Genomic DNA, 22,288 nt, shown 5'->3' with positions numbered 1-22,288 from the left:
ACTCCACTTTTCCCCCAGAATTAATTATTACACATAACCCGCACAGGGCTAGAACACGCTAATAAGCAACCATCTGTAGATGGCCTATAGAACAAATATTCGAATGAAGGATTTTAATGAAGCTGCATTTTTTTATAATTGCTTTCTATGTGTTCTGTCACAAGGGGGGTTATACACAAGACTGCTGAGGTTCCTTTGGCTGGTTCAGTAGGAAGATGATAAAATGTATTTGCTTACTAGCATCTGCCAGCAAACGGCATCTTTTAACAGACTGAATGCTATAGTTTCACAAATACATATATATTTTAAAACACATTGTATAAATCACACCTTGTTAAATTGCGGTAACTCCACGAGACGCATCCAATAGGGTCAGCTGTTATATTGATGCTGTTTGGTAGAAACGATTTGTTACAGGGTGTCAGACTTTGTCATCCAATCACAGAGTGTTGTTGGCAGCAGCGGATTGTGTACTGTTAGAAATGTCACCTGAGTAAACCATTCGGTAATATAGCAGTTTCAATGAGGCACTTCTACTAGTAAATCAGATCGGTGATTGACGGACTGATTGAGAGGAACCTGCTTTAAGGCTACCTGACACATAAAATAATGCATTGCCCTTGGCTGCTTTTGTCACAGTTATGTGGCTGGCAAGTAAAGACCATTTCTTCTGTAATAGATGTGCACACTTTGTGAAGCATATATTGTTGGTATGGGATGCACCAATTTATTGATTCCCCTAAAAGGAGACAATTTCTTGACAAGAGGTCTCCAACAGCTGAGGGCTACATGCAAATGTAGGCCAGGCTTTGTTTTTGTTTAGAAAAGAAGCAAATTATAAGAAAGTATCTTGCTTACAAAATATGCTTTAACTTATCACAGTTACTATGACACCTTTAGGTTTTGGCTTTGAATTGTCCTTATGTCGCTCCCTTTCCTCTTCATCCATTCCCCGATCCGCGTGCACTTGAAACTTTTCATTTGGGCATTCTTCATAATAACTTCGAACATACCTCCCAACAAACCAGCCCTTATACTCCTCCGGCGACTTGCACTCCAAGCCGTTGTAGTTAACATTGTAGCGGTGCTTTAGCCAGTAAAACAAGTAATGAATGTGGTAGTCGCACCTCCAAGGGTTGTCTCTGAGCCAAAGCGTCTTCAAAAAGTACAAGTCCTCCAGTACGCCATATTGAAAGTTAGCAAGAGAATTATTTGATAAATCCAATTCTTGTAGATTCAATAGACCTGAAAAGGCAGCTGCAGGAAATAATACAAAATTAAAGCACACAAACTGGAAACCAGTATTATCTTTATAGTAGTGGGCCATCTGAGTTCTCCTACTTTATTGTCACTAATCCACTATTTTAATATGATAAAAAATAGGTACTGTGTGTCACATTCGTGCCTAAAACGTATTAATTTGACATCGCCATGGAGTACGCAAAGTTAAAAAAAATACGCATTTACATTCATATGTACTTAACTCACCCGAATCTATGGATTCCATACCATTGCTGCCCAGGTTTAATGTCTCCAGATTTGGAACATCTTCAAACTCTTTTGACCGTAGCTCTTTTATTTTATTGTAAGACAGATCAAGTTTTACGATGTCTGGAGCTATGTCAGTAGGGACTCTTTGTAATCCTGAAAGAATGAAAAGCATCATTACTTGTGGTTATGTCAATGTAATTTGTCAAAGAAGCATAGAATTTGAGGGTAGATAAGAACCATCAGCCCCATCTGGCTATTTTTCCTGATGTAAGATTCCGGTCTAAACCAGTCCTTGATTCTGGATAGCTTAATGTCTGTTCCATGCATGTTAAAATTCCCTCACTGTACTGGCTTCTACCACTTCTGATGGTATATGACTTAGTAATGAATAAATCAGTGTTATGGCGATTCTTTAGGGTCCAAACGGAGAGTCTGTTATTTACATCATTGCTGTGTATCATACTGATAGATAATGATCTGACATGAAATGGAAAATGCACACTAGGTAAATTGTGTTTATAGCCAGCAGTTAAGTTTTTTTTTTTTAATTCTCAGTGCTGATATTTGCTCGTTTTTGTTTTCTACTGGCTGCCATGGCTGGTTAGATTAGTTCTAAATTGCACAGCTTATTAGATACATCAATAAATTAAGCGCAAACACTTTTTTTTAATGCTAATGCTGTTTTTCAAGGCGGACTCCAAGAGACAAACATTTCATACAATAAATTTACTTTGATGTGTATTATCATAACCAGAGGGCTATTGGTTTCTTTCTAGTGACTGACAAAGTGGACACCGTTTGACCATGGCAATGTCCTCTTGACTCCTGTCCTAACTAAAATAGTTGGATTTTGTTTCTATAGCATGACATAGCTGGACACGTGTTACCAGGTAAATCTATACCAGGTATTATATAAAAGTTAATGGTGCTGTATATTGTGCTATGGTAAATTGTAAGATTATTCCAGAAAATCTTACAACCTGGTCCAGGATAAAATGCAGTGAAGCACAAGCCATACTGGAAGTTTAGTTATGTGTTTCCGCGCATCTGGAAACGGTTCTTTATTTATTTTCTATTAAATTGGAATTGTCACATATTTTAATCTATTTAACTAGATTGCTGACTGTAATGTGGCTTATAATTATGTATTTTTAGGTTATTCTGATTTAGTTTTTTTGTAGTTTCACGAATTTAGTTCATGCATTAGTCATTTGTCTGGCACTCAGAACCTCATTTCAGTTCTTGCCTTTATTCTCCCCAAAAAATGCTTTGATTAGAAACTTACATAACTAAATATCATTGTTAATATGCATCAGAGCCAACATCATCCTTTTAAGTTTTTCTGTGGCTTGCTGCTATACTGCTGGCCCTCTTTTGGTTTACTCGGATACGTGATGTATGGACTTCATTATAAATAATGAGGGGGAGCTCGGCAAATACTGCAGATGGAGCTGTGGTCTTGTTTAGTTTATAAGGAGTATTTAAGTGGATGCTCTTCCTGCTCTCATCAATTGTGAAAACAGCTTTGTGTAGTACCCCGTTTCTTTCCTCACAGATGAATACACAATGCAGAAGTGCCACATGAAGCTCACTTGTATAATGGTAAACTACAGTATAAGCCTAGTCAAACAGAGCACCCTAACAAACCATTCATTCTGTTGTGTGTTTCATTGTTAAGCCAGGATATTCGTTGTGATGTTTACATTAAATTTACTAACTGACCCTCTGCGTACCAAAAAAAAATAAATATTGACACAACAGGTAGAACTATTTTATCCCCAAAGACTGTGAAATTTTGCTCAGGGCCCCTCTTTTACTACAAAAGTCCTTACCTATAGTGTCAGCTACATTAGTCTGTGGTTTTATTTTGTTGAGAGTTAATTTATGTTGGCTTTTTGGTATTATTATAGATTAATGGGGTTGTGCCACCATTAGTAATATATATATATATATATATATATGTATAAACAGTTTTGATTTTACGATATTGATTATCTGCTGAGGATCATACAGTTAAGAAAGTCAGCTGCGCTCAGAGTGTATATATATATATATAAATAAATATATATATGCTTTACAGCATGGTGACAGTACCAGTGATGTTTAAAACCTATCACACCACAAAAGACATTGGGGAGGTCCATCCCTGTTCTCTGCATAGTATAGTTGTAATGGTTTAAAGGCTTATGTGAAAAGTCATTGGGTTTTGAACAATTATATAGTGTTCACCAACCTTTTCTTTTACAGTCTAATGTTGCAATTGGGTACAAATAAAGATGGCAGTGCGACGAGTCCACTGAAGGTCTGGTGATCTTGGGTCCTTCCAGGTGTTTAGGTGCTGCATCATCTTCCTGACATATAACTTCTGGTGTAACCTGTTTTAACTTCTGCCCATTCATCTCTAGTGGAGTCTGACACTTGGCGTAATTTCCCATATTCCGGTTTCGGGGAATCTGCAGATATGTGATTAGGGATTCCAGCTCACAGTTACAATCCCATGGGTTGTCATACAGCCGTAGGTAACCAAGCCTAGGCAGGTGAATAAACACCTCCTCTGAAAGTACTTTTATCTGATTATGTTGCAGCAAGAGAGTTGTGAGTTTCGTTAAACCAGAAAAGGCTTGTTTTTCGACTTTAGTTATTTCGTTTTGCTGCAAATCCAAGCTCTTTAGTTTTTTGAATTTAGAAAACACGTTGTTTTTCAAAATACGGATCCGGTTTCTAGCAAGCAGTATGTGTATTAGATCTTCTGGCCAGTCAGGGTGGACAGATGTCTGCTTCCTCTCCTGGCAGTCTAAGTATTTTTCATTAAGATATGTGTAAATGTCACAAGGTGATTCTGGAGTATAACGCTCCGCCGTGCTTGAATATTTCTTGGAGTTTTTCGGTTTGTCATTGTTTCCTCTGTGATTTCTTCTTATCTTCCTTAGCTCAGACACTGTGCAGAAGCAAAGTAGCAATGTAAGGGTAACCACTCGCATCCTGACATCCAGCTGGCCCTTATTATCCTGCCCACAAATAGAATAGGTCTTGGAAGCCAATGTTTGCAGATGGGCTACTTGGAATCCCCGTTCTAAAAGACAAAGAGCAAAAACATGTTTTTGAATGAAACATTACTTATATTTGTATTTAAAAACACATTTTTTCCTAATATTCAAAATGTTAAATCCAGCCTCTAACATAAATGGGAATGTTAGGACATATGTTGTATAACTAAGGAATATTACATTATTAGTGTGTTTATGTGGGCACGGGATGGCCTTTGTTTAGTAAGTGAGTTCTGACTTTTTAGTGACTGCCAAGTGTCTCAATTTAGTCCCTTGTTTGCACCCAGATCAGAGGTCCCTCTTTCACCAATGACGTCTATTCTAGGCGTTCAGAATGTTTTGTGGACACAAGTCTATCATAGTGTTCTACAGTCCTTAACCTTACAACAGTATGTTTGTGAACAAGTGTAGATTAATCTTTTCAGAAATATCTTCTGAAAAACAGCATCTCTAAACATATCCCCTAAAGCAAAAGTGTGTCTCCTTGGTCATCTAAAATGTTGGGAAGTAAGCGGTGGTGCTAAGCTCTTGGCAAGCAGGTCAACAAGAAGGGTCATCTTTAAATGAACTACATGTCTATGTCAGTATGTTATTGTACCTAACAGCCATGGATTTCATTTTTAGAGCAATGTTTATCAAACCATGTTGAAAGATTAATTAGTTTCAAGATATAAAATGTAAGTTTATGTGATAATTTCTATAAAAGCAGTACAGTGTATTTGGGAATTCCTGTTGTAAAGACTTCCATCTTATCTCGCAGTTTGCTGTCCTTCACAGATTAGAAGAAAGCACGTTGATAGGATACTATTTGTTGGATAAAAACCCCCAGAAATCTAGATATTGACACACGGTATTTCCCATAGTGAAACATTAGAATGGCATGCATTTAGTTTGCAAAACTATATATATATATATATATATATATATATATATATATATATATATATATATATATATATATATATATATATATATATATAATACACACAGAAATACAAATAGTTTCATTCTAATGAACGTGTTTTTTATTTTTAGGTGAGTGTAAAAACCTGCAAGATTTAAATGTGTCTGAATGCCAAAGCTTGAATGTAAGTGTTACTATTATTCAAAGCAACTTTCCAGAAAAAAAATGCAGTTTGCAATGTGGTATCACTAAATTACAGATGTAATACTTAATCTGGAGCCAGGGCCAGAAAAAATGTTCCAGTTTTACATGATCCACATATGGATTCACTTATTCATTTTAGCAGAAGACAGTTGACCTCGGTTACAGAAAAAAAGGCTCTTATTGCAGAATGTTAAGAAACTGCTTTTTTCATACATAAGGGTTGTGTATGAACATATAGAGACATAGAATTTGACAGCAGATAAGAACCATTGAGACAGTATAGTCTGCATGTTTTGTTTCCTGCTGTAAAGGCTAATACCTATATTTGCAAATAGAAGAACTAAAATGTGAATAATACTTTTGGAGATGTCTTTTGGAAACTTGTGAAATTTAGATAAAACTCTTGAATAAGTTTCCGCTAGATCCTTGTAAGTGACCAAAAATCTTCAATGTAACTTAAGTATTGATCCTGGAGAATACAGAAGTCAGTATCCACGGTTAAGAGACCATACCAATGAAGATTGTCCTTCGCTTTCTGTGCAACCTACAAGATAGTTGTGTGTAAATGTCAATAACTGTAAACGGTGACAATAGACACCCCTACCGATTATAAAACTGGGTCAAGATACCACAACAGTAGGGTGTCAAATTTGTCTACCAAGGACTTAGACAAAAGATAAGTAACATGAACAAATTTCAAGGATCAGATTTTAATGACATTTGGGATGACTATATGGATATTTTATGCCACCATATGGCACATATTTTGCATACTTTGGTTTTGTCCCTGGCAGGTACAATGTAAAGTAAGCATCGCCCATGTGTGAATGCCCAGGGCTGTCTTTGCAAACTCTACTAGGGGCTCCAGCCCAGAGCCAAGTAAGAGAAGCAGCCACTTTAGCTTACTGAGGGAACTGACCCCTAGTACCTCGCAGACATAGGCTGTGGTTGTGAAAGATTTACATCTTTGTAAATAAATGAATCAACAGACCTTGATTTATTAAATGGACCTAATTTATTAAACAGCAACACAGACATTTTTTGACGGCAGGCTGTCTATATTTTCATTGCTCGCTGTCATGATGTGTCAGTGAAGGTTAGCCCCACGAGCGTAATGTCTATATTTCGGAAAATGTTTCTAATTATAGGTTTTTTTTGCTGATCACAGACAAAATGGGTTTCCATCAGGAGGAAGCAATCCAATATAACTTCGCAATAAATTGCTCCCCTTGGGAGCAAGTGAGTGGCAGTGCTGGATTTTCAGGGGGAAAATAACATTACTAAATCTTTCCTTACACCCTAGCCAATTTGTTTATTGAATACCAGATGTACTATTTATGGTAAATCGCACTGCCTGTACGCAGTTCGAATATTAAAAGAAATGATATTGGCGTATACATTTTAAAAGTAGGAACGCACTATTTAAAAACAAAAAAAAAAGTAAATCTTTCTCCATGATTTTGTTTTGCTCAGGATGAATCAATGAAGATTATTTGTGAAGGATGTCCAGCTTTACTTTATCTCAATGTATCTCATACTAATGTAACCAATGCTTCATTGCGCATGATGTCAAGGTAACCTGCTGCTTAACTTGGAATTTTGTGAACAGTTGTTTATGCAACGTTTCATTACAGAATAGGCCAAGATGTGTCAGACCTGTTAATTTACAGTGCTTTTCTGCCTCTTAGTTTCCATTTCAAATGACGTAAATATTTTTTTCATTGTACATTTTCCAGTTACCTATAACTACTTCGTTAAACTGCATCACACAGAAGACCCATTAACAGCAATATAGTACCAGGGTACAGCTGTGCTACCATTTTAAAAACATATAGATTGCCAAACATAGCAACAGTTTAGTTTTATACAGGAAACGTAAGGAATTTCATATTAACAAAAATAAAGGAAAAAAGTGATGTGTTTTATGGAAACCAGCAGAAAAACAGCTCCTGTACATGATCAAGTGACAAAGGCAAAGTAAATCGGTATCTTTGTGGTTGCCCACTGGCCTTGGAAAAACTGTAAACCACTGTAGCAGGGTAGTAATTCCAAATTTTATTCCGTTTTAAAAAAAATGGGTGCAAATAGACCCCAGTTATACACCAATGTGTGTAGGAACGCTCATGAACTCATATCGGCTGGTCAGCTTTCCTTTGTGTTGAGGGCAACAGTATAGTAGCATTTTTATGGCAATCTCGGAGGTGAATTTGTTACCAGATGCTGTGTCATCAAATTATATTCACGTATGTTCTCAAGATATGTGTACAAGATACAGTGTTTTTATACTGGTACACATTTTCCAACATTCAATCTTATGATGAATCAACAGGGCCTAATCTACAATTTGCATCTTCATTCACACTAATTCACCGCAATACTATTAGGAAAAACTTAGAGCCCAACGGGTAAAAAGAACAAGAGGCATCTCCAGGCAGCAGCCAAACTGAGCAAGGGATCCTACTAGATAGAGCCCGGGAATGTTTCTTTCACAGTGGGCTGCCAGAAATCAAAATACTATTTAAATAACGGGTTTGAATTAAAAAAATAAAATCTTACACATGTTTTGCATGCTAGATTAAACATTTTAATCAATTTTGGTCATGGGTCCATAAAGAGAGAACCAAATTCCTTACATGCATCTTAGCTTTTTAAATAGACTGCAAAAGCTTGCAAAGGGGATATAGTTCCTAGAACTCATAAAGAGCAGGAAAGACCCCTGGAAGCTGTAGCGGACCTCGGGCTGTTACGAGCAGTTTTGGATAGGTAAAGCCATTAATATGTTAGCTGGGGATTACTGGCAGGGCTGTGTGGGAGAACCTAGCATGACTCAAACAAGCATCGGCTCCCCTGGCACAGAAGGAGCTAGCAAAGAAAAAAACGCAGTGTATTCCCCTCCCCTGTCCTCTGAGAACAAGTTGCAGTAATGCTTTCTGCAGTATTTTACATACTCCTCTCCAGACTGCTTTCTGAAATAAAAGGGCAAATAAAAAATAAGCAATAGTGTATAAAATAGTTCTGGGACTTTTTCTTTTCGCAAAAAATATTTTCTTGGAGTATTAGCAAGGTAACAAACTCCCAGCACCTTGCTGGTACTTTAAGGGTTATTTGCAAATCAGTTTGTAAAAGGGGTTATTTTTTCATATTATTTCATATTAAACAACAAAAGGAAATGCATGTAATTGTTTGCAGAAGCAAAGGTTTTTATAGCACAAATAAGCCAATACAGGGTGATTGAGAAGGGCTGCATGGTTTCTTTTGTGTGTGTGTTGTCTTATAACCTTTGCATACTTTCCCCTATTTAAGGTGTCTTCCTAATCTGCAGTATGTGAGTTTAGCCTACAGCAGAAAATTTACAGACAAAGGTTTACAGTACCTGGGATCAGCAAAAGGATGCCACAAACTCATCTACTTAGACCTGTCCGGCTGCACTCAGGTTGGTCTTTCCGTTTTCATGCAGAAAGAAAGCAAATGCTTGGAACAAACGACTGTGTCTTTCTCTCATTGTGCTTGAAAGTAGTGCTGCTCCTCCAGGAAACTCCAGTGGTTTTAAGTTACAAGGCTGCAGCTGCTTACAGTCTCCTTAGGCACAGCGCTATAGGCACTGGCCAGATTCCAAGACACTGTCAGAATTATAAACAGCTCGTACACATTGGATCATGAAAAGAAGACTTGGGTCCTGCAAAACTGTTTTCATTGTTCCTATGAAACATACAGTTACATATACTTGTAGAGAGACCGCAGGTCAATGGCATATTAAAATTAAAATCACAACTCTCCTGCCAACTCTTTCTTTAGCGAATAAATCCCTTTGAACCAAGAAACTGGTTTAAATGTAGATATATATAAATATATTGTAACCTCCCAGAATTACATAATGTCAACATGGTAAAGCAAGAGAGGTTAAGATACGATGTATAAAGTATAATTGTTAGAAGTGTACAAATCACCAGATCTGTGCACAAAGGTAAACCAAACTTTATGTTCTAATATCACTGAACTAAGAACAAGCAGGTAAAGAGCAAAGAAATATAAAAAGAAGATGAAGAAAATTGCTCCAATTAAAAAATAAAATTAAACATAAACCTCCATTTTTAATTACAGGATTATACTTTAGCAAAATGTTAATTTACATATGTATATAGTCTCATGAGGGGAGTCCTCCATGTCAGCCAAAAAATATGAAAATAAAAGAAATCGAATAGAGAGTATACATCTCATCTAATATGCATAATTAATATTCTAGTTCAATTAGTTTATCAAAAACACCTTGTTATAAATAATTAAATTATATCTATTTGGTTGCTATTAACCTATTGGAGGGTGTTGTGGGTGAAGTTATTAAGGTTTACACCTACAAGGAGTAAAATCCCTAATGACAGGCAACCAAGAGGTTGCAGGTTGCAGATGAATCATGTCTCTGCTAATCTTAGGCATCCTTGGTAAATATGAGCAAAAACTGTGGTGGTAATTGTCTTTATGTTTAACCCAATGATCTTTTCTATCTCTACCAGGCCCGGACTGGCCTTCGGGCACACCGGGCATTGACGTAGGGGCTCAGTCAGGACCGGACTGACTGGGCCTATGCAGCCGCATTAACACAGGGCATAAGGGGCACCTGCCCCTTAAGCCCGAAGCAACTGCGACCGGGTCCGCCACTCTAGGGGGCCGGCCTTAGGGGTGCGTGGCCGCACAGATAGATAGTGAGAGGGGGTACATATTGAGAAATGGGGAAGGGGGTACATAGTGATAAGGGGGAACATTAGAAGGGGCAGATAAGAAGGGGATGGGGAGAGGGGGTAGTGTGAATGCGTACAAGAATGAATGAATAAATGTGTGGATGAATTGTGTGAATGCGTATGAGAATTAATGGATTCATGTGTGGATGAATTGCTTGAATGATTTGTGAGACTGCATTAATGAATATGTGTTAATGATTTGTGTGAATGAGTGAGTAACTGTGTGTTTGTGTCTATCATGAATGTTTAAGTGATTTGGGGAAATGCAAAGCTGGTACATGAAGGGTGGGCTTTAACAATAAATAAATAAATAAAAATGGGCTGCTCAGTCTTAAATGCCCGGGCCTATTTTTTGTCCCAGTCCGGCCTGATCTCTACTCTCGTGGATATCAAACAATTGCAAACACAACACAGGTTTATCAAAAAAGTGAAAAATATGTGTGGCACAATTATTGGCACCCCTACAAATTAAAATGAGAAAAATATATTTGAAGCACATTCCCATTGATATTTTATATTTTTTTGTGCACCTGGGTGAGTAGGAACAGGAAATTGTTCAACCATGACTTCCTGTTTCACAGGGGTGTAAATATTAGTAGTGCTGCTCCTCCAGGAAACTCCAGTGGTTTTAAGTTACAAGGCTGCAGCTGCTTACAGTCTCCTTAGGCACAGCGCTATAGGCACTGGCCAGATTCCAAGACACTGTCAGAATTATAAACAGCTCGTACACATTGGATCATGAAAAGAAGACTTGGGTCCTGCAAAACTGTTTTCATTGTTCCTATGAAACATACAGTTACATATACTTGTAGAGAGACCGCAGGTCAATGGCATATTAAAATTAAAATCACAACTCTCCTGCCAACTCTTTCTTTAGCGAATAAATCCCTTTGAACCAAGAAACTGGTTTAAATGTAGATATATATAAATATATTGTAACCTCCCAGAATTACATAATGTCAACATGGTAAAGCAAGAGAGGTTAAGATACGATGTATAAAGTATAATTGTTAGAAGTGTACAAATCACCAGATCTGTGCACAAAGGTAAACCAAACTTTATGTTCTAATATCACTGAACTAAGAACAAGCAGGTAAAGAGCAAAGAAATATAAAAAGAAGATGAAGAAAATTGCTCCAATTAAAAAATAAAATTAAACATAAACCTCCATTTTTAATTACAGGATTATACTTTAGCAAAATGTTAATTTACATATGTATATAGTCTCATGAGGGGAGTCCTCCATGTCAGCCAAAAAATATGAAAATAAAAGAAATCGAATAGAGAGTATACATCTCATCTAATATGCATAATTAATATTCTAGTTCAATTAGTTTATCAAAAACACCTTGTTATAAATAATTAAATTATATCTATTTGGTTGCTATTAACCTATTGGAGGGTGTTGTGGGTGAAGTTATTAAGGTTTACACCTACAAGGAGTAAAATCCCTAATGACAGGCAACCAAGAGGTTGCAGGTTGCAGATGAATCATGTCTCTGCTAATCTTAGGCATCCTTGGTAAATATGAGCAAAAACTGTGGTGGTAATTGTCTTTATGTTTAACCCAATGATCTTTTCTATCTCTACCAGGCCCGGACTGGCCTTCGGGCACACCGGGCATTGACGTAGGGGCTCAGTCAGGACCGGACTGACTGGGCCTATGCAGCCGCATTAACACAGGGCATAAGGGGCACCTGCCCCTTAAGCCCGAAGCAACTGCGACCGGGTCCGCCACTCTAGGGGGCCGGCCTTAGGGGTGCGTGGCCGCACAGATAGATAGTGAGAGGGGGTACATATTGAGAAATGGGGAAGGGGGTACATAGTGATAAGGGGGAACATTAGAAGGGGCAGATAAGAAGGGGATGGGGAGAGGGGGTAGTGTGAATGCGTACAAGAATGAATGAATAAATGTGTGGATGAATTGTGTGAATGCGTATGAGAATTAATGGATTCATGTGTGGATGAATTGCTTGAATGATTTGTGAGACTGCATTAATGAATATGTGTTAATGATTTGTGTGAATGAGTGAGTAACTGTGTGTTTGTGTCTATCATGAATGTTTAAGTGATTTGGGGAAATGCAAAGCTGGTACATGAAGGGTGGGCTTTAACAATAAATAAATAAATAAAAATGGGCTGCTCAGTCTTAAATGCCCGGGCCTATTTTTTGTCCCAGTCCGGCCTGATCTCTACTCTCGTGGATATCAAACAATTGCAAACACAACACAGGTTTATCAAAAAAGTGAAAAATATGTGTGGCACAATTATTGGCACCCCTACAAATTAAAATGAGAAAAATATATTTGAAGCACATTCCCATTGATATTTTATATTTTTTTGTGCACCTGGGTGAGTAGGAACAGGAAATTGTTCAACCATGACTTCCTGTTTCACAGGGGTGTAAATATTATGTTACACATAGGCCAAATTCCCCTAACCATTCATCACAATGGGTAATACCAAGGAATATAGCTGTGATGTGTGGCAAAGGGTTGTTTTGCTGAACTATAAGAAAATAGCAAAAGCATTAAAAATGCTCATTTCCACTATCAGGGCAATAATTAAGAAGTTCAACTGGAAATGTTATGAATCAACCTGGAAGAGGACGTGTCTATGTTGTCTGAACATACTGTGAAGAGGATGGTTTGAGTGGCCAAAAAATCTCCAAGGATCACAGCTGGAGAATTGCAGAAGTTAGTTGCGTCTTGGGATCAGAAAGTCTCCAAAATTACAATTCAAGGTTGTCTACATCACAAGTTGTTTGCAAGGGTTACAAGAAAAAACTCTCTAATCTCATCAAAAAACAAACTTAACCATGTTCAGTTTGCCAGACACTACTGAAACTTCTACTGACACTACTGAAACTGGGTTCTATGGTCAGATGAAGCCAAAATAGAGGTTTTTGCCAATAAACACCAGAGGTGGGTTTGGTAAACACAGAGAGGTAGCCATATGGAAAAGTACCTCATGCTGACGGTTAAATATGGCGGTGGCTCTTTAATGTTTTGGGGCTATTTTTCTGCCAGAGGACCAGGACATTTTGTTAGGATACATGGCATCATGGACTCTTATGAAATCTTAACAGATATTAAATGAACACCTGACTGCTGCTGTCAGAAAGCTTAAAATGGGCCGTGGTTGGATCTTCCAGCAGGACAATTATCCAAAACATACATCAAACATACTGGCCACAAAATCAAGGTCCAACCATGGCCATCCCAGTCCCCTGACTTGAACTCCATAGAAAACCTGTGAGGTGAACTGAAGAGGAAAGTCCACCTGCGTCGGCCTCGGAATTTGAAGGATCCGGAGAGATTCTGTTTGGAGGAATAGTCTCAGATCCCTTGCCATGTATTCTCCAAACTCATCAGACATTATTGGAGAAGACTCAGAGCTGTTATCTTGGCAAAGGGAGGTAGCACAAAGTATTGACTAAAAGTATGGCAATAATCGTGGCACAGATATATTTAATTTTTGGGGGGATAAACCTGCATCATGTTTGCAATTGTTTGATATTCATGGGAGAAGGAAAGTCCTGACATCAATCACCAGTTATCATCTATCTCTTTACTTTACACATAGAAGACACATGCAGACATATACTTGCGCTCTTATTCTTTGACAAAGCCACATAATCCAGTAGTTTATTAGTAAGAAAGAAGTTTAGTGCTTGAGGTTCTGGTTTATTTATTATGTACATTTATACGTTGAAATCTTTAGCGTTGCTTTTATAATGAGACAGTGAAAAATGTTGTACAATGCAACAGTTATTGTATTTTTTTGTCTGGGGTTCTGAAAAGGCTGCGTTTTGTGCTTGGCTTTTTGATGTAAATAATTTGCTGGATGCATCATGCACATCAGCTGTCTTTGAACATATTTAATTTCAAACAGAACACTATATGCTCTGTTGTGGTCTGTTTTCATGAACATGTAATAAATATTTATTTCTTGATATCTGGTTATATGGTAAAACATACCTATCCAGAAGGTCAGCTAAATTAAAGTATGTATGTATACAATCTGATTAAAGCATACAAAATGGCATAAAAGTATTATCATCATTATTACCTTTTATATAGCGCCAACATTTACACAGAACTCTTTACAATAGACACATTCAAAGGGTATGTCAAACCTAAAACTGACAGATTAAGAAAAAACAACACATTAGGTCAAGAAGGCCCTGCTCGCAAGCTTAATTATGAACAAGAATAAATCTGACTTGTGTTATAGTTTAAACATTCTAGAATCCATAAAGGATGCAAACATATACCTATATACTGTATTATATATAAGCATCTATATTATATTTTATGTACACACACATGGATTCTCACTTATGTTGTCTCCTCTATAAATATACATACTCTCCATCACATATACACACACTGTCCCCCACATGTCCTCTACTTCCCCCACACACCCAGATATATATATACACATACTCTCCTTCTACAAATTAGTGATGTTGTAGCCCTTATCTTAATTTTTATAACTAAGTACCAGCCCCAAGGTTTACATTTCAAACCATTTTATTGTGTTTGAAATATATGTTTTCAAATCCATTGATTGTTAACTAATAGACCAATCGATGGGCATGATGGTAGCCACATTTTTTTTCCATTGAAGTGCTTGCTTGAAATATATCAATGTTACATGTCTTGTCAGAAGACCATGGACATTTTTTTAAGAGGGTCTGGTTTTCATGCCAGAAATGTTTCAATGCTTCAATGCTGTTTCTGTTTAAGTAGATACATTCAAATAGTATCACAAGACCACAAATGACAGACTAAGACAAATGGATACATTAGATAAAGTGGGCCCTCTTCTCAATTTTAATGAATTGAATATGGCTTGAAAGTTTAAGATCAATCTGGTCCCCAAAATTCCGCTTTTATGTTTTTAATGCATGTTGTAGTCCTTTTAACATGTACTCTAAATGCATTTTACTGCATGCAAGTTAGTATTTAGAGTTAGAAAATTAGATTTCTGTCTCCTGTCCTCCCCTAGCTGCCTCTACTAGATCCAGGAATTATTGGTATGTACACTGGTCAAAGTGGTATGACAAAATGGTGCTACTAAACAGGGCTGCTACCGAACTCTTGGCAAAAACAAAATTTAAAAAAGTGTTAAAGTACCATATGACAATTGCTAGTATTGCTTGTCATCGCATATCATTAACAAAGTGCATTTAATTCTACAAGCTGTAGAATCCCAGAGCTATATTTTTGCTGAGATAATGACATAAATCTGCTAGGCTATAAAATATGTATGAAGTCGAGTAATTTGTTGTATGGACAGTTTTCTACAAGTTATGTTTGGAATTTGTATAGTGATCTTCAATACATGTTGATCGTTAGACCCCAAGAGTGGGCATATCTGTTAATTAGAACAATTTCTAATTAGATTTAATTCTACAAGTACTTCATGTGCTGAAGTAGAACCAGAGCTTTCAACCAGAGCGTGTTATAAATCACCTGAAGTTCTCTCCCTTCTCCTCATCTACCTGCAACTTATCCTTAAGAAAGGGATAATACACTATATCACCAAAAATATATACCCGATCATAACAGCTACAGTATATGAGTTTGTTTTATTCCAAAACTTTGGGAATTCATATGGAGGCGGTCCCCCTTTTGCATCTATAACAACCTCCACTTTTTTGAAAACGCTTTCCACAAGATTTTGTAGTGTATCTGTGGAAATTTGTGCCTATTCAACTTGAGTATCTGCCCTCACAAATGCTCTTTTAGCTGGACGAGAAGGCCTGGTTCGCAATCGACATTACAATTCATCCCAAAGGTGTTAAGTGGGGTTAAGATGAGGACTCTGTGTAGGCCACTCTAGTTCCTCCACGCCAAACTTGTCAAACCATGTCTTTATGGATCTTGCTTTGCAGACAGGGGCACAGTGATGCTGGAACAGGAAAAGACCTTCCCCAAACTGGGGCCACAAAGTTGGAAGCATCCAGTTTTATACAAACTTTACCATTTACTTGAAGTAAGGGGACATAGCCAAAACCCTGAAGAACAGCCCCAAACCATTATCTCTGCTCTACCAAACTGTGGGCACTATGCATTCTGGAGGGCAGCATTCCCCTGCCATCCACCAAACGCAGATTCATCCATCAGACTTCATCAGATAGTGAAGTTTTATTTATCATTCCAGAGAACACGTTTCCACTTCTCCAGAGTCCAGTGGCAGTGTGACTTACACCAGTGGTTCTCAACCCGTGTATCATCAGGACCCACATTTGTCTTTGATCATTAAATAACCTCAGAAAAGATGAGGGAGTGGAAAGGCTGTCCGCGGGCTGCAACAGGAAGAGGGGAGGAGCAATCAGAGAAAAACTTTATTCAGCTCCCACTAGGAGCAGACAGTCGGGGAGTAATACTAAAGTACATGCCGGACCGGAGGCTGCCTGATGGCCCTGATTGTTGCGGCCGCGGTCCTGACAGCCTGCTGCTCGCGGATTGCCGCTATAATGTGTAAGGCAGCCCCAGGAAAGTGAAATTTTCCCGGTATGCCTCCAGTCCAGCCCTGACCCTCCGCGACCCATGAGTTGAGAACCACTGACTTACACCACTCCAGCTCACAATTTGCATTGGGCATAGTGATCTTCGGCCATAGAAGACCATTTCATGAAGCTCCTGATGGACAGTGCTTGTGGTGATGTTGCTTTCAGGGGCAATTTGGAACTCTGTAGACAGTCCGCTCTGAGTGTGTGTGTCGTCTGCCGCTTCGTGGCTGAACTGTTGTCACTCCTAGGCTCACTTCACAATAATAGCATCGGGCAAATCTTGCAGGGCAGAAATTTCACAAACTGACTTGTGGCAAAGGTGGCATCGTATGACTGTACCTCTTCAGTATGATCCGTTCTACTGGCAACGTTTGTCTAGAGAGATGGCTGCCTATGTTCTTGATTTTATACACCACCATGGGTGTGGCTAAAGCACCTAAACTCAATAATTAGGAGGGGAATCCATATACTTTTGGTCATATAGTGTATAATCATAAGGAACAATCAGAATAATGCAAATCTGGAGAAAAGGATGTTAAGATACCCTTCCCCATCATATATACATAAGGTGGGTTTTCCATACATAAACATGGCTTACTTTATTTTTCCTAATACATACAATCTTTGTTGACCAAATTTCATTTTGTTAAAAGGCAATTATCATAAATTTTAAATGGCTTGAAAGTAAAACAGTGCACAATTATTCTTGACATAGACATTACAGATTTATTATCCTATGTGCAATAATATCATGTAGTAATGTACAAATACTGTATATCCATGTTTGAAATTATTAATTTATGCACTGCTTCACTAATGTCACTAAAGTCAGTAAATTAGACCATTAACGGATAATGTTAATAAATAACCACTATCAATCAAATACATTGTGAATACTAGGTGCCAGGGATAAATTAGCAACAGAGTTTCCTGGAGGCAACAATATTTTCTTTGGAAAAATACCCTCCTGGCTGACAAAACCTTTTATCATCTTTTCTATATTTTCAGTATGACACACTGATGTGTTGTTGTTGGCTGCATGTTCACTGTAGTGCAGCACATAATCCTTAACAAAATTGTGAAGTCTGCAGGGACTTTTAAGCGAAATAGCTCATCAGATGCATATGTAATGCAAGCAATGTGGTTCCAGGGAATGCACAGAACAGTTTTTCGGTTAGATGAAGTAGATTAAGGAAAGACCCCATTAGCCCCATGAGTACCAGTTTAATGCGGTTTGAAATTACATACAAATTAATGAAATCCTGTTTTTGAAGGTTTAGATGCAGATCACCAGAAATCAACAAAACATTAAAACTGTGACTTTAGGGTTCGGCTCCCAGCGACATAATAGTAGATTGTCTGAGTTCTCTCCATCTAGGGTTAAAACACTTCCATTTTAGTGAGCTAGTATAGTAATTCCATGGTCATAGAGTGTGCATTTTATTTTCATGCTTCATTTAATGACCATAATTCTGCATATATAAAAACTTAAGTGTCTACTACATCCAATCAGTCAAATATACATTGAAGAACTGTTGGTTTATGTATGTATACTTCCTCTTGCCTCCGTTCCTCTCCTAATGGTTTGTTATTCCCCTTGCACAATGCAGAGATCACTGTCCGCTGCATGGGTTGTAGGTAAAAAGTTACTCTGGCCCAACGTTAGAAAAGTGGTCCTATCATCACAGAAACCAGTGGTAGGTAGCCCGATTCCATTGGTTGCTACAGTGATACAATCACTTTGCACTGGGATCATAAATCCTCTTATGCACTTGGAACACATGTTAAAGTGCCTCATTGGTAGGGAATTGTTTTTGGCCACTAACAGAAGTTTGAAAATGAAAAACATTAGACAAAACAATCGAATGTATACTCCCGATTTTTCTCCTTGTTTAAATTCCTCTCGAAAATAAAGTTTGCTTCTACGAAAGTAAAGCATTTCACTGATATATGAACATAATGAAAAAGGGTTTATAGTCTATAGTAAATTTCCAAAAAATTACCCCTTCCTGCAAATGTGTATAAAATGCATCAGGTTTTGCCATTGCAAGATGGTGTAATAAATAATAAAAACAGTGTAATTAATAATTTTATAAACATATTTTATTATTGATAATCACTTGTGTTACTATGCATAAAATGCATCTTATGTTTTGTTTCAAATGTTACAAATCTTTCATTCTCTTTATCCTCAGATATCTGTGGAGGGATTCAGATTCATAGCTGCTGGATGTAGTTCTCTTCAACAGTTGAAAATAAATGATATGTTTACGCTGACAGACAACTGCATTTTAGTGAGTATGACGAAAGTACCGGTCCCCCAAAGAGAAGATGTCACTGACACTGGCCAGTGATCTATAGCTGCTGTTTCCATTGTAAATTCCACCACCTAAGGGCATCTGGCTGGTATCGAATCACAGTTCATTGACTCCGAGGGGATTTATACCCTATTCATCTTTTGCAAAAATATATGTCGTTTAATGGAGTATCTCTGGTTTTTAGGACATATCAAGAGACCTGTGTTATCATCCATTCCAGATTCTTACATATTGTGCACATCTGGAGAAAATACAGAGAATATTTTTTTCTAGAAATAGTTAAACATGTTTTATGTATGTAGATTAATGTTACATAGATACCATGTCGATGACTACAACGGTATTGCTTTGATTTAAAGGTTAAGCGATCTTTCAAATGATAGAAAATGATTATTGCATGGTTCTGTAATATCAAAGTTTATCCACAGATTTAGTGTAAAGTGACGGAATACCAGTTTCTAAAAATACGTTGATTTGTTAACTTATGAAAGTCCTGTATTCAAATGCCTTGTGGTCCATCCTGTGTGATTGGGATCATTTACTTATATCTGTGCCAGAAGCTTTCTTATAACACAACGGTAAACTCAATGAATCTGAAATCCCTATTTTATTTGGTTCGGCTAGAGAACTATCTAAAAACCATCAGCCAGTCCGTGTAACATCTCCTTACATTATCTCAGTATTTGAAAAGCAAATTAAGTGTGGTCTGGTTAGTTCCACCCAAAGTTACCTTCTACATTCCTGGTAGAAGTCTCTTTGTACAGGAAGGTGGTTTCTTTAAGAGTGTGTCGTCCACCAGAGACTTGAATAGCTATGATCTTGGCCTTTAAGAAAACATAAGTCCTTCCGTTTTGTCCTGCAAGAAGGATGAACTGTTCCTGTGTAAGAAGAAGATGACTCTGTGAGCTTAAAGCCTATTAAAGTAGCAAACCCACTTCATTAACTGCACCTCAATAAAGCTGCTTTCCAGTAAATCGTTTCCTCTGCCGTTAGATAGATGGTGTCTTCTTGTCCAGTATCTCCAACCTTCACTAGGCGCCAAGTAAGGATTTTTTTTTAACATTATATATATATATGCGTTGCTTAATCTTGTGAAGGATCTGGAATGCTTTTCTTTTCTGTGCACAATTGAATTCATCCTTGTTTTTGTCGATATGGGAGTTCTTCCCATACAGGCTTCCTGATATTTGCTTGAAACAAATCACAGCGTTGAATATAACAGTAAAAATAGAATCTCCAATAGAATGCATTTGGAAGTAAAATGACTCACTCCAATTAATGTAATAGTCTGCTGTTAAGAGCACAACCTCGCTCTGTACATACTTTTATTTGAGGAAAAAAGGACGTTGGGGATACATACTCAATAATGTAGACTCAACATGCAGTGTTTGTCAGTGAACATCCATTCAGAAAGCAGCCGAGGTGAGACAGTCTCCTCCTGAGGTCTTATAGAGAAAGGAACGCAATCATGTTTGTGAATGTGAAGATCCAAGCACGTTCCACTGCGGACAATGCAAATTCTCCTAAATGGCCATATACTAGATTCCAGAAGGAATTTAAGTGACATGACCCTTCATGGTTCGACCAAGCAAATAAATAATGAGAAGTATTCATGTTCACTCCCTTTTGCAAGACATGCTGAGCTTTACAAACCTCATTGCTAAAAGCTACGCTGCAAAACAGTGTAGTGAACAGAACAACTGAATAATCAGAAACTGTATGCATCAATCTATGTGGAAAAGACCGAATTCATGCTTAGCACTTGTGTCACATATTAGTTTTCATAGCCGGGCATAGAGGGGTGTAGATAAGTGGAACTGCCTCCCAGCTGATAGCAGAGGCTAATACAGTGTGGGAATTTTAAACATGCATGAGACTGTAAGCTCTGGATTGGAGTGTTTCCAATAGCTGAGTGGATTTTTGTTAAAATAAAGTCATAAGCGTCTATTAAAGTTCTTACCATGTACCTTAATATACATTCATGTACATTCATTGCCAGTAAGGCAGTTTGGGGCATTAAACTGTCCCTTTAACGTTATTGTTAAAACGCTATTCCTCCTTAATTTTAATTGTGGTGCAGAATCTGTTACTACTTTGTAAAATCAATATTTGATACAGTAACCATGTTTTTTTAGAGTTGTATAAGTCATACACCCAAAGATTGTAGTAACATAGAGAACCTTAATGTGAAAGCATTCATTTTAAAGGCAGTTTAATACATCTCTCTATTTTTCAGGAATAAGGCTCTCTCTTGAATGAATGTGGTATAGTTTTCTTGCATTCTATAAATAAATAAACACTGATTGTTTATAAATGAACATGCCGCGTGCAGTGTTATATTTGACATGACTTATTCTTTTCAAGGCTCTTCTTGAAAAATGTCAGAGCATTACATCGGTCTCTCTTCTGAGTTCCCCGCATCTTTCTGATGCAGCCTTTAAAGTACTCGCACAGGGAAGAAAACTTGTAAAACTCCGAATTGAAGGTCAGAGACTATACTTTATTTCCCGTTTGCTGCCTTTGTGTTACTTAGGTTAACATCTCAGTTTATTGCTACAGGAAACAACAGGGTTACTGATGCAAGCATCAAGGCGCTTAGCAAATCGTGTCCCAATCTGAATCACATTTATCTAGCCGATTGTCAGAAAATTACTGATGCCTCCCTAAAGGCAGTAGCAACGCTGAAGTATATTACTGTATTAAACGTTGCTGACTGCATACGGTAAGTGACTAAGGCTTACACTGTTCAGGATACTTTCCACTTTTTATCCATGCAATATATTATAAATACAATAAAAAGTAAAATGTGCTTATTCCTTCTCACTTGAATTCCTCTGGATTGTACATTGCTATAGCATATTATGTTGGCATGTAGCCAGTTTCATCAAACAGTTCTGTTTCCTGTTTAAAGTAACTGTGACATAAAGCAGACATGAAGGAAAAGACTGGAAATATTTATCATATTTAGCTGACATGGCTTTATGCCTTAATAACAATGTATAGCGTAAAAAGAGAATTATTTTACTAATTGTTATACTTGCAGAACAAAAGTAATAATTATTGTC

The 22,288-nt window shown here is 37.5% G+C and overlaps 2 protein-coding genes across 2 annotated transcripts in view; one reads left to right on the top strand and one right to left on the bottom strand.

Annotated features, from left to right (window-relative positions):
- LOC149271875 (F-box and leucine-rich repeat protein 13-like) overlaps positions 1-22,288 on the top strand; it is a 51,080-nt gene that overhangs the window by 7,593 nt on the left and 21,199 nt on the right. Inside the window, exons 4-9 of the mRNA XM_089507044.1 lie at positions 5,574-5,626; positions 7,120-7,220; positions 8,950-9,079; positions 19,101-19,199; positions 21,588-21,708; positions 21,783-21,945. Of these exons, the coding sequence (XP_089363170.1) occupies positions 5,574-5,626; positions 7,120-7,220; positions 8,950-9,079; positions 19,101-19,199; positions 21,588-21,708; positions 21,783-21,945 (667 nt within the window). The remainder of the gene's footprint in view (positions 1-5,573; positions 5,627-7,119; positions 7,221-8,949; positions 9,080-19,100; positions 19,200-21,587; positions 21,709-21,782; positions 21,946-22,288) is intronic.
- LOC149271876 (leucine-rich repeat-containing protein 17-like) lies at positions 869-4,472 on the bottom strand. The gene is made up of 3 exons (XM_089507047.1): positions 3,725-4,472; positions 1,489-1,644; positions 869-1,257 (listed from the first exon to the last, which is right to left on the bottom strand). Exons 1-3 carry the CDS (start codon positions 4,470-4,472, stop codon positions 869-871), a joined length of 1,293 nt encoding a protein of 430 aa, XP_089363173.1.

The sequence above is a fragment of the Sceloporus occidentalis genome, unplaced genomic scaffold, assembly GCF_023333645.1.
Source record: "Sceloporus occidentalis isolate IW3139 unplaced genomic scaffold, rSceOcc1.0.p SCAF_454, whole genome shotgun sequence".
Taxonomy (NCBI): Eukaryota; Metazoa; Chordata; class Lepidosauria; order Squamata; family Phrynosomatidae; genus Sceloporus; species Sceloporus occidentalis.
The sequence above is the reverse complement of the archived record's forward strand: the minus strand, read 5'-3'. Positions and strand labels throughout refer to the sequence as shown.

Coding starts and splice junctions, on each gene's coding strand:
- LOC149271876 (XM_089507047.1), bottom strand. CDS start 4,472: ATGCGAGTGGTTACCCTTACATTGCTACTTTGCTTCTGCACAGTGTCT. Junction 1,645..3,724: donor ATTAGACTGTAAAAGAAAAG/GTTGGTGAACAC, acceptor TCATTCTTTCAG/GATTACAAAGAGTCCCTACT. Junction 1,258..1,488: donor TATGGAATCCATAGATTCGG/GTGAGTTAAGTA, acceptor TATTTCCTGCAG/CTGCCTTTTCAGGTCTATTG.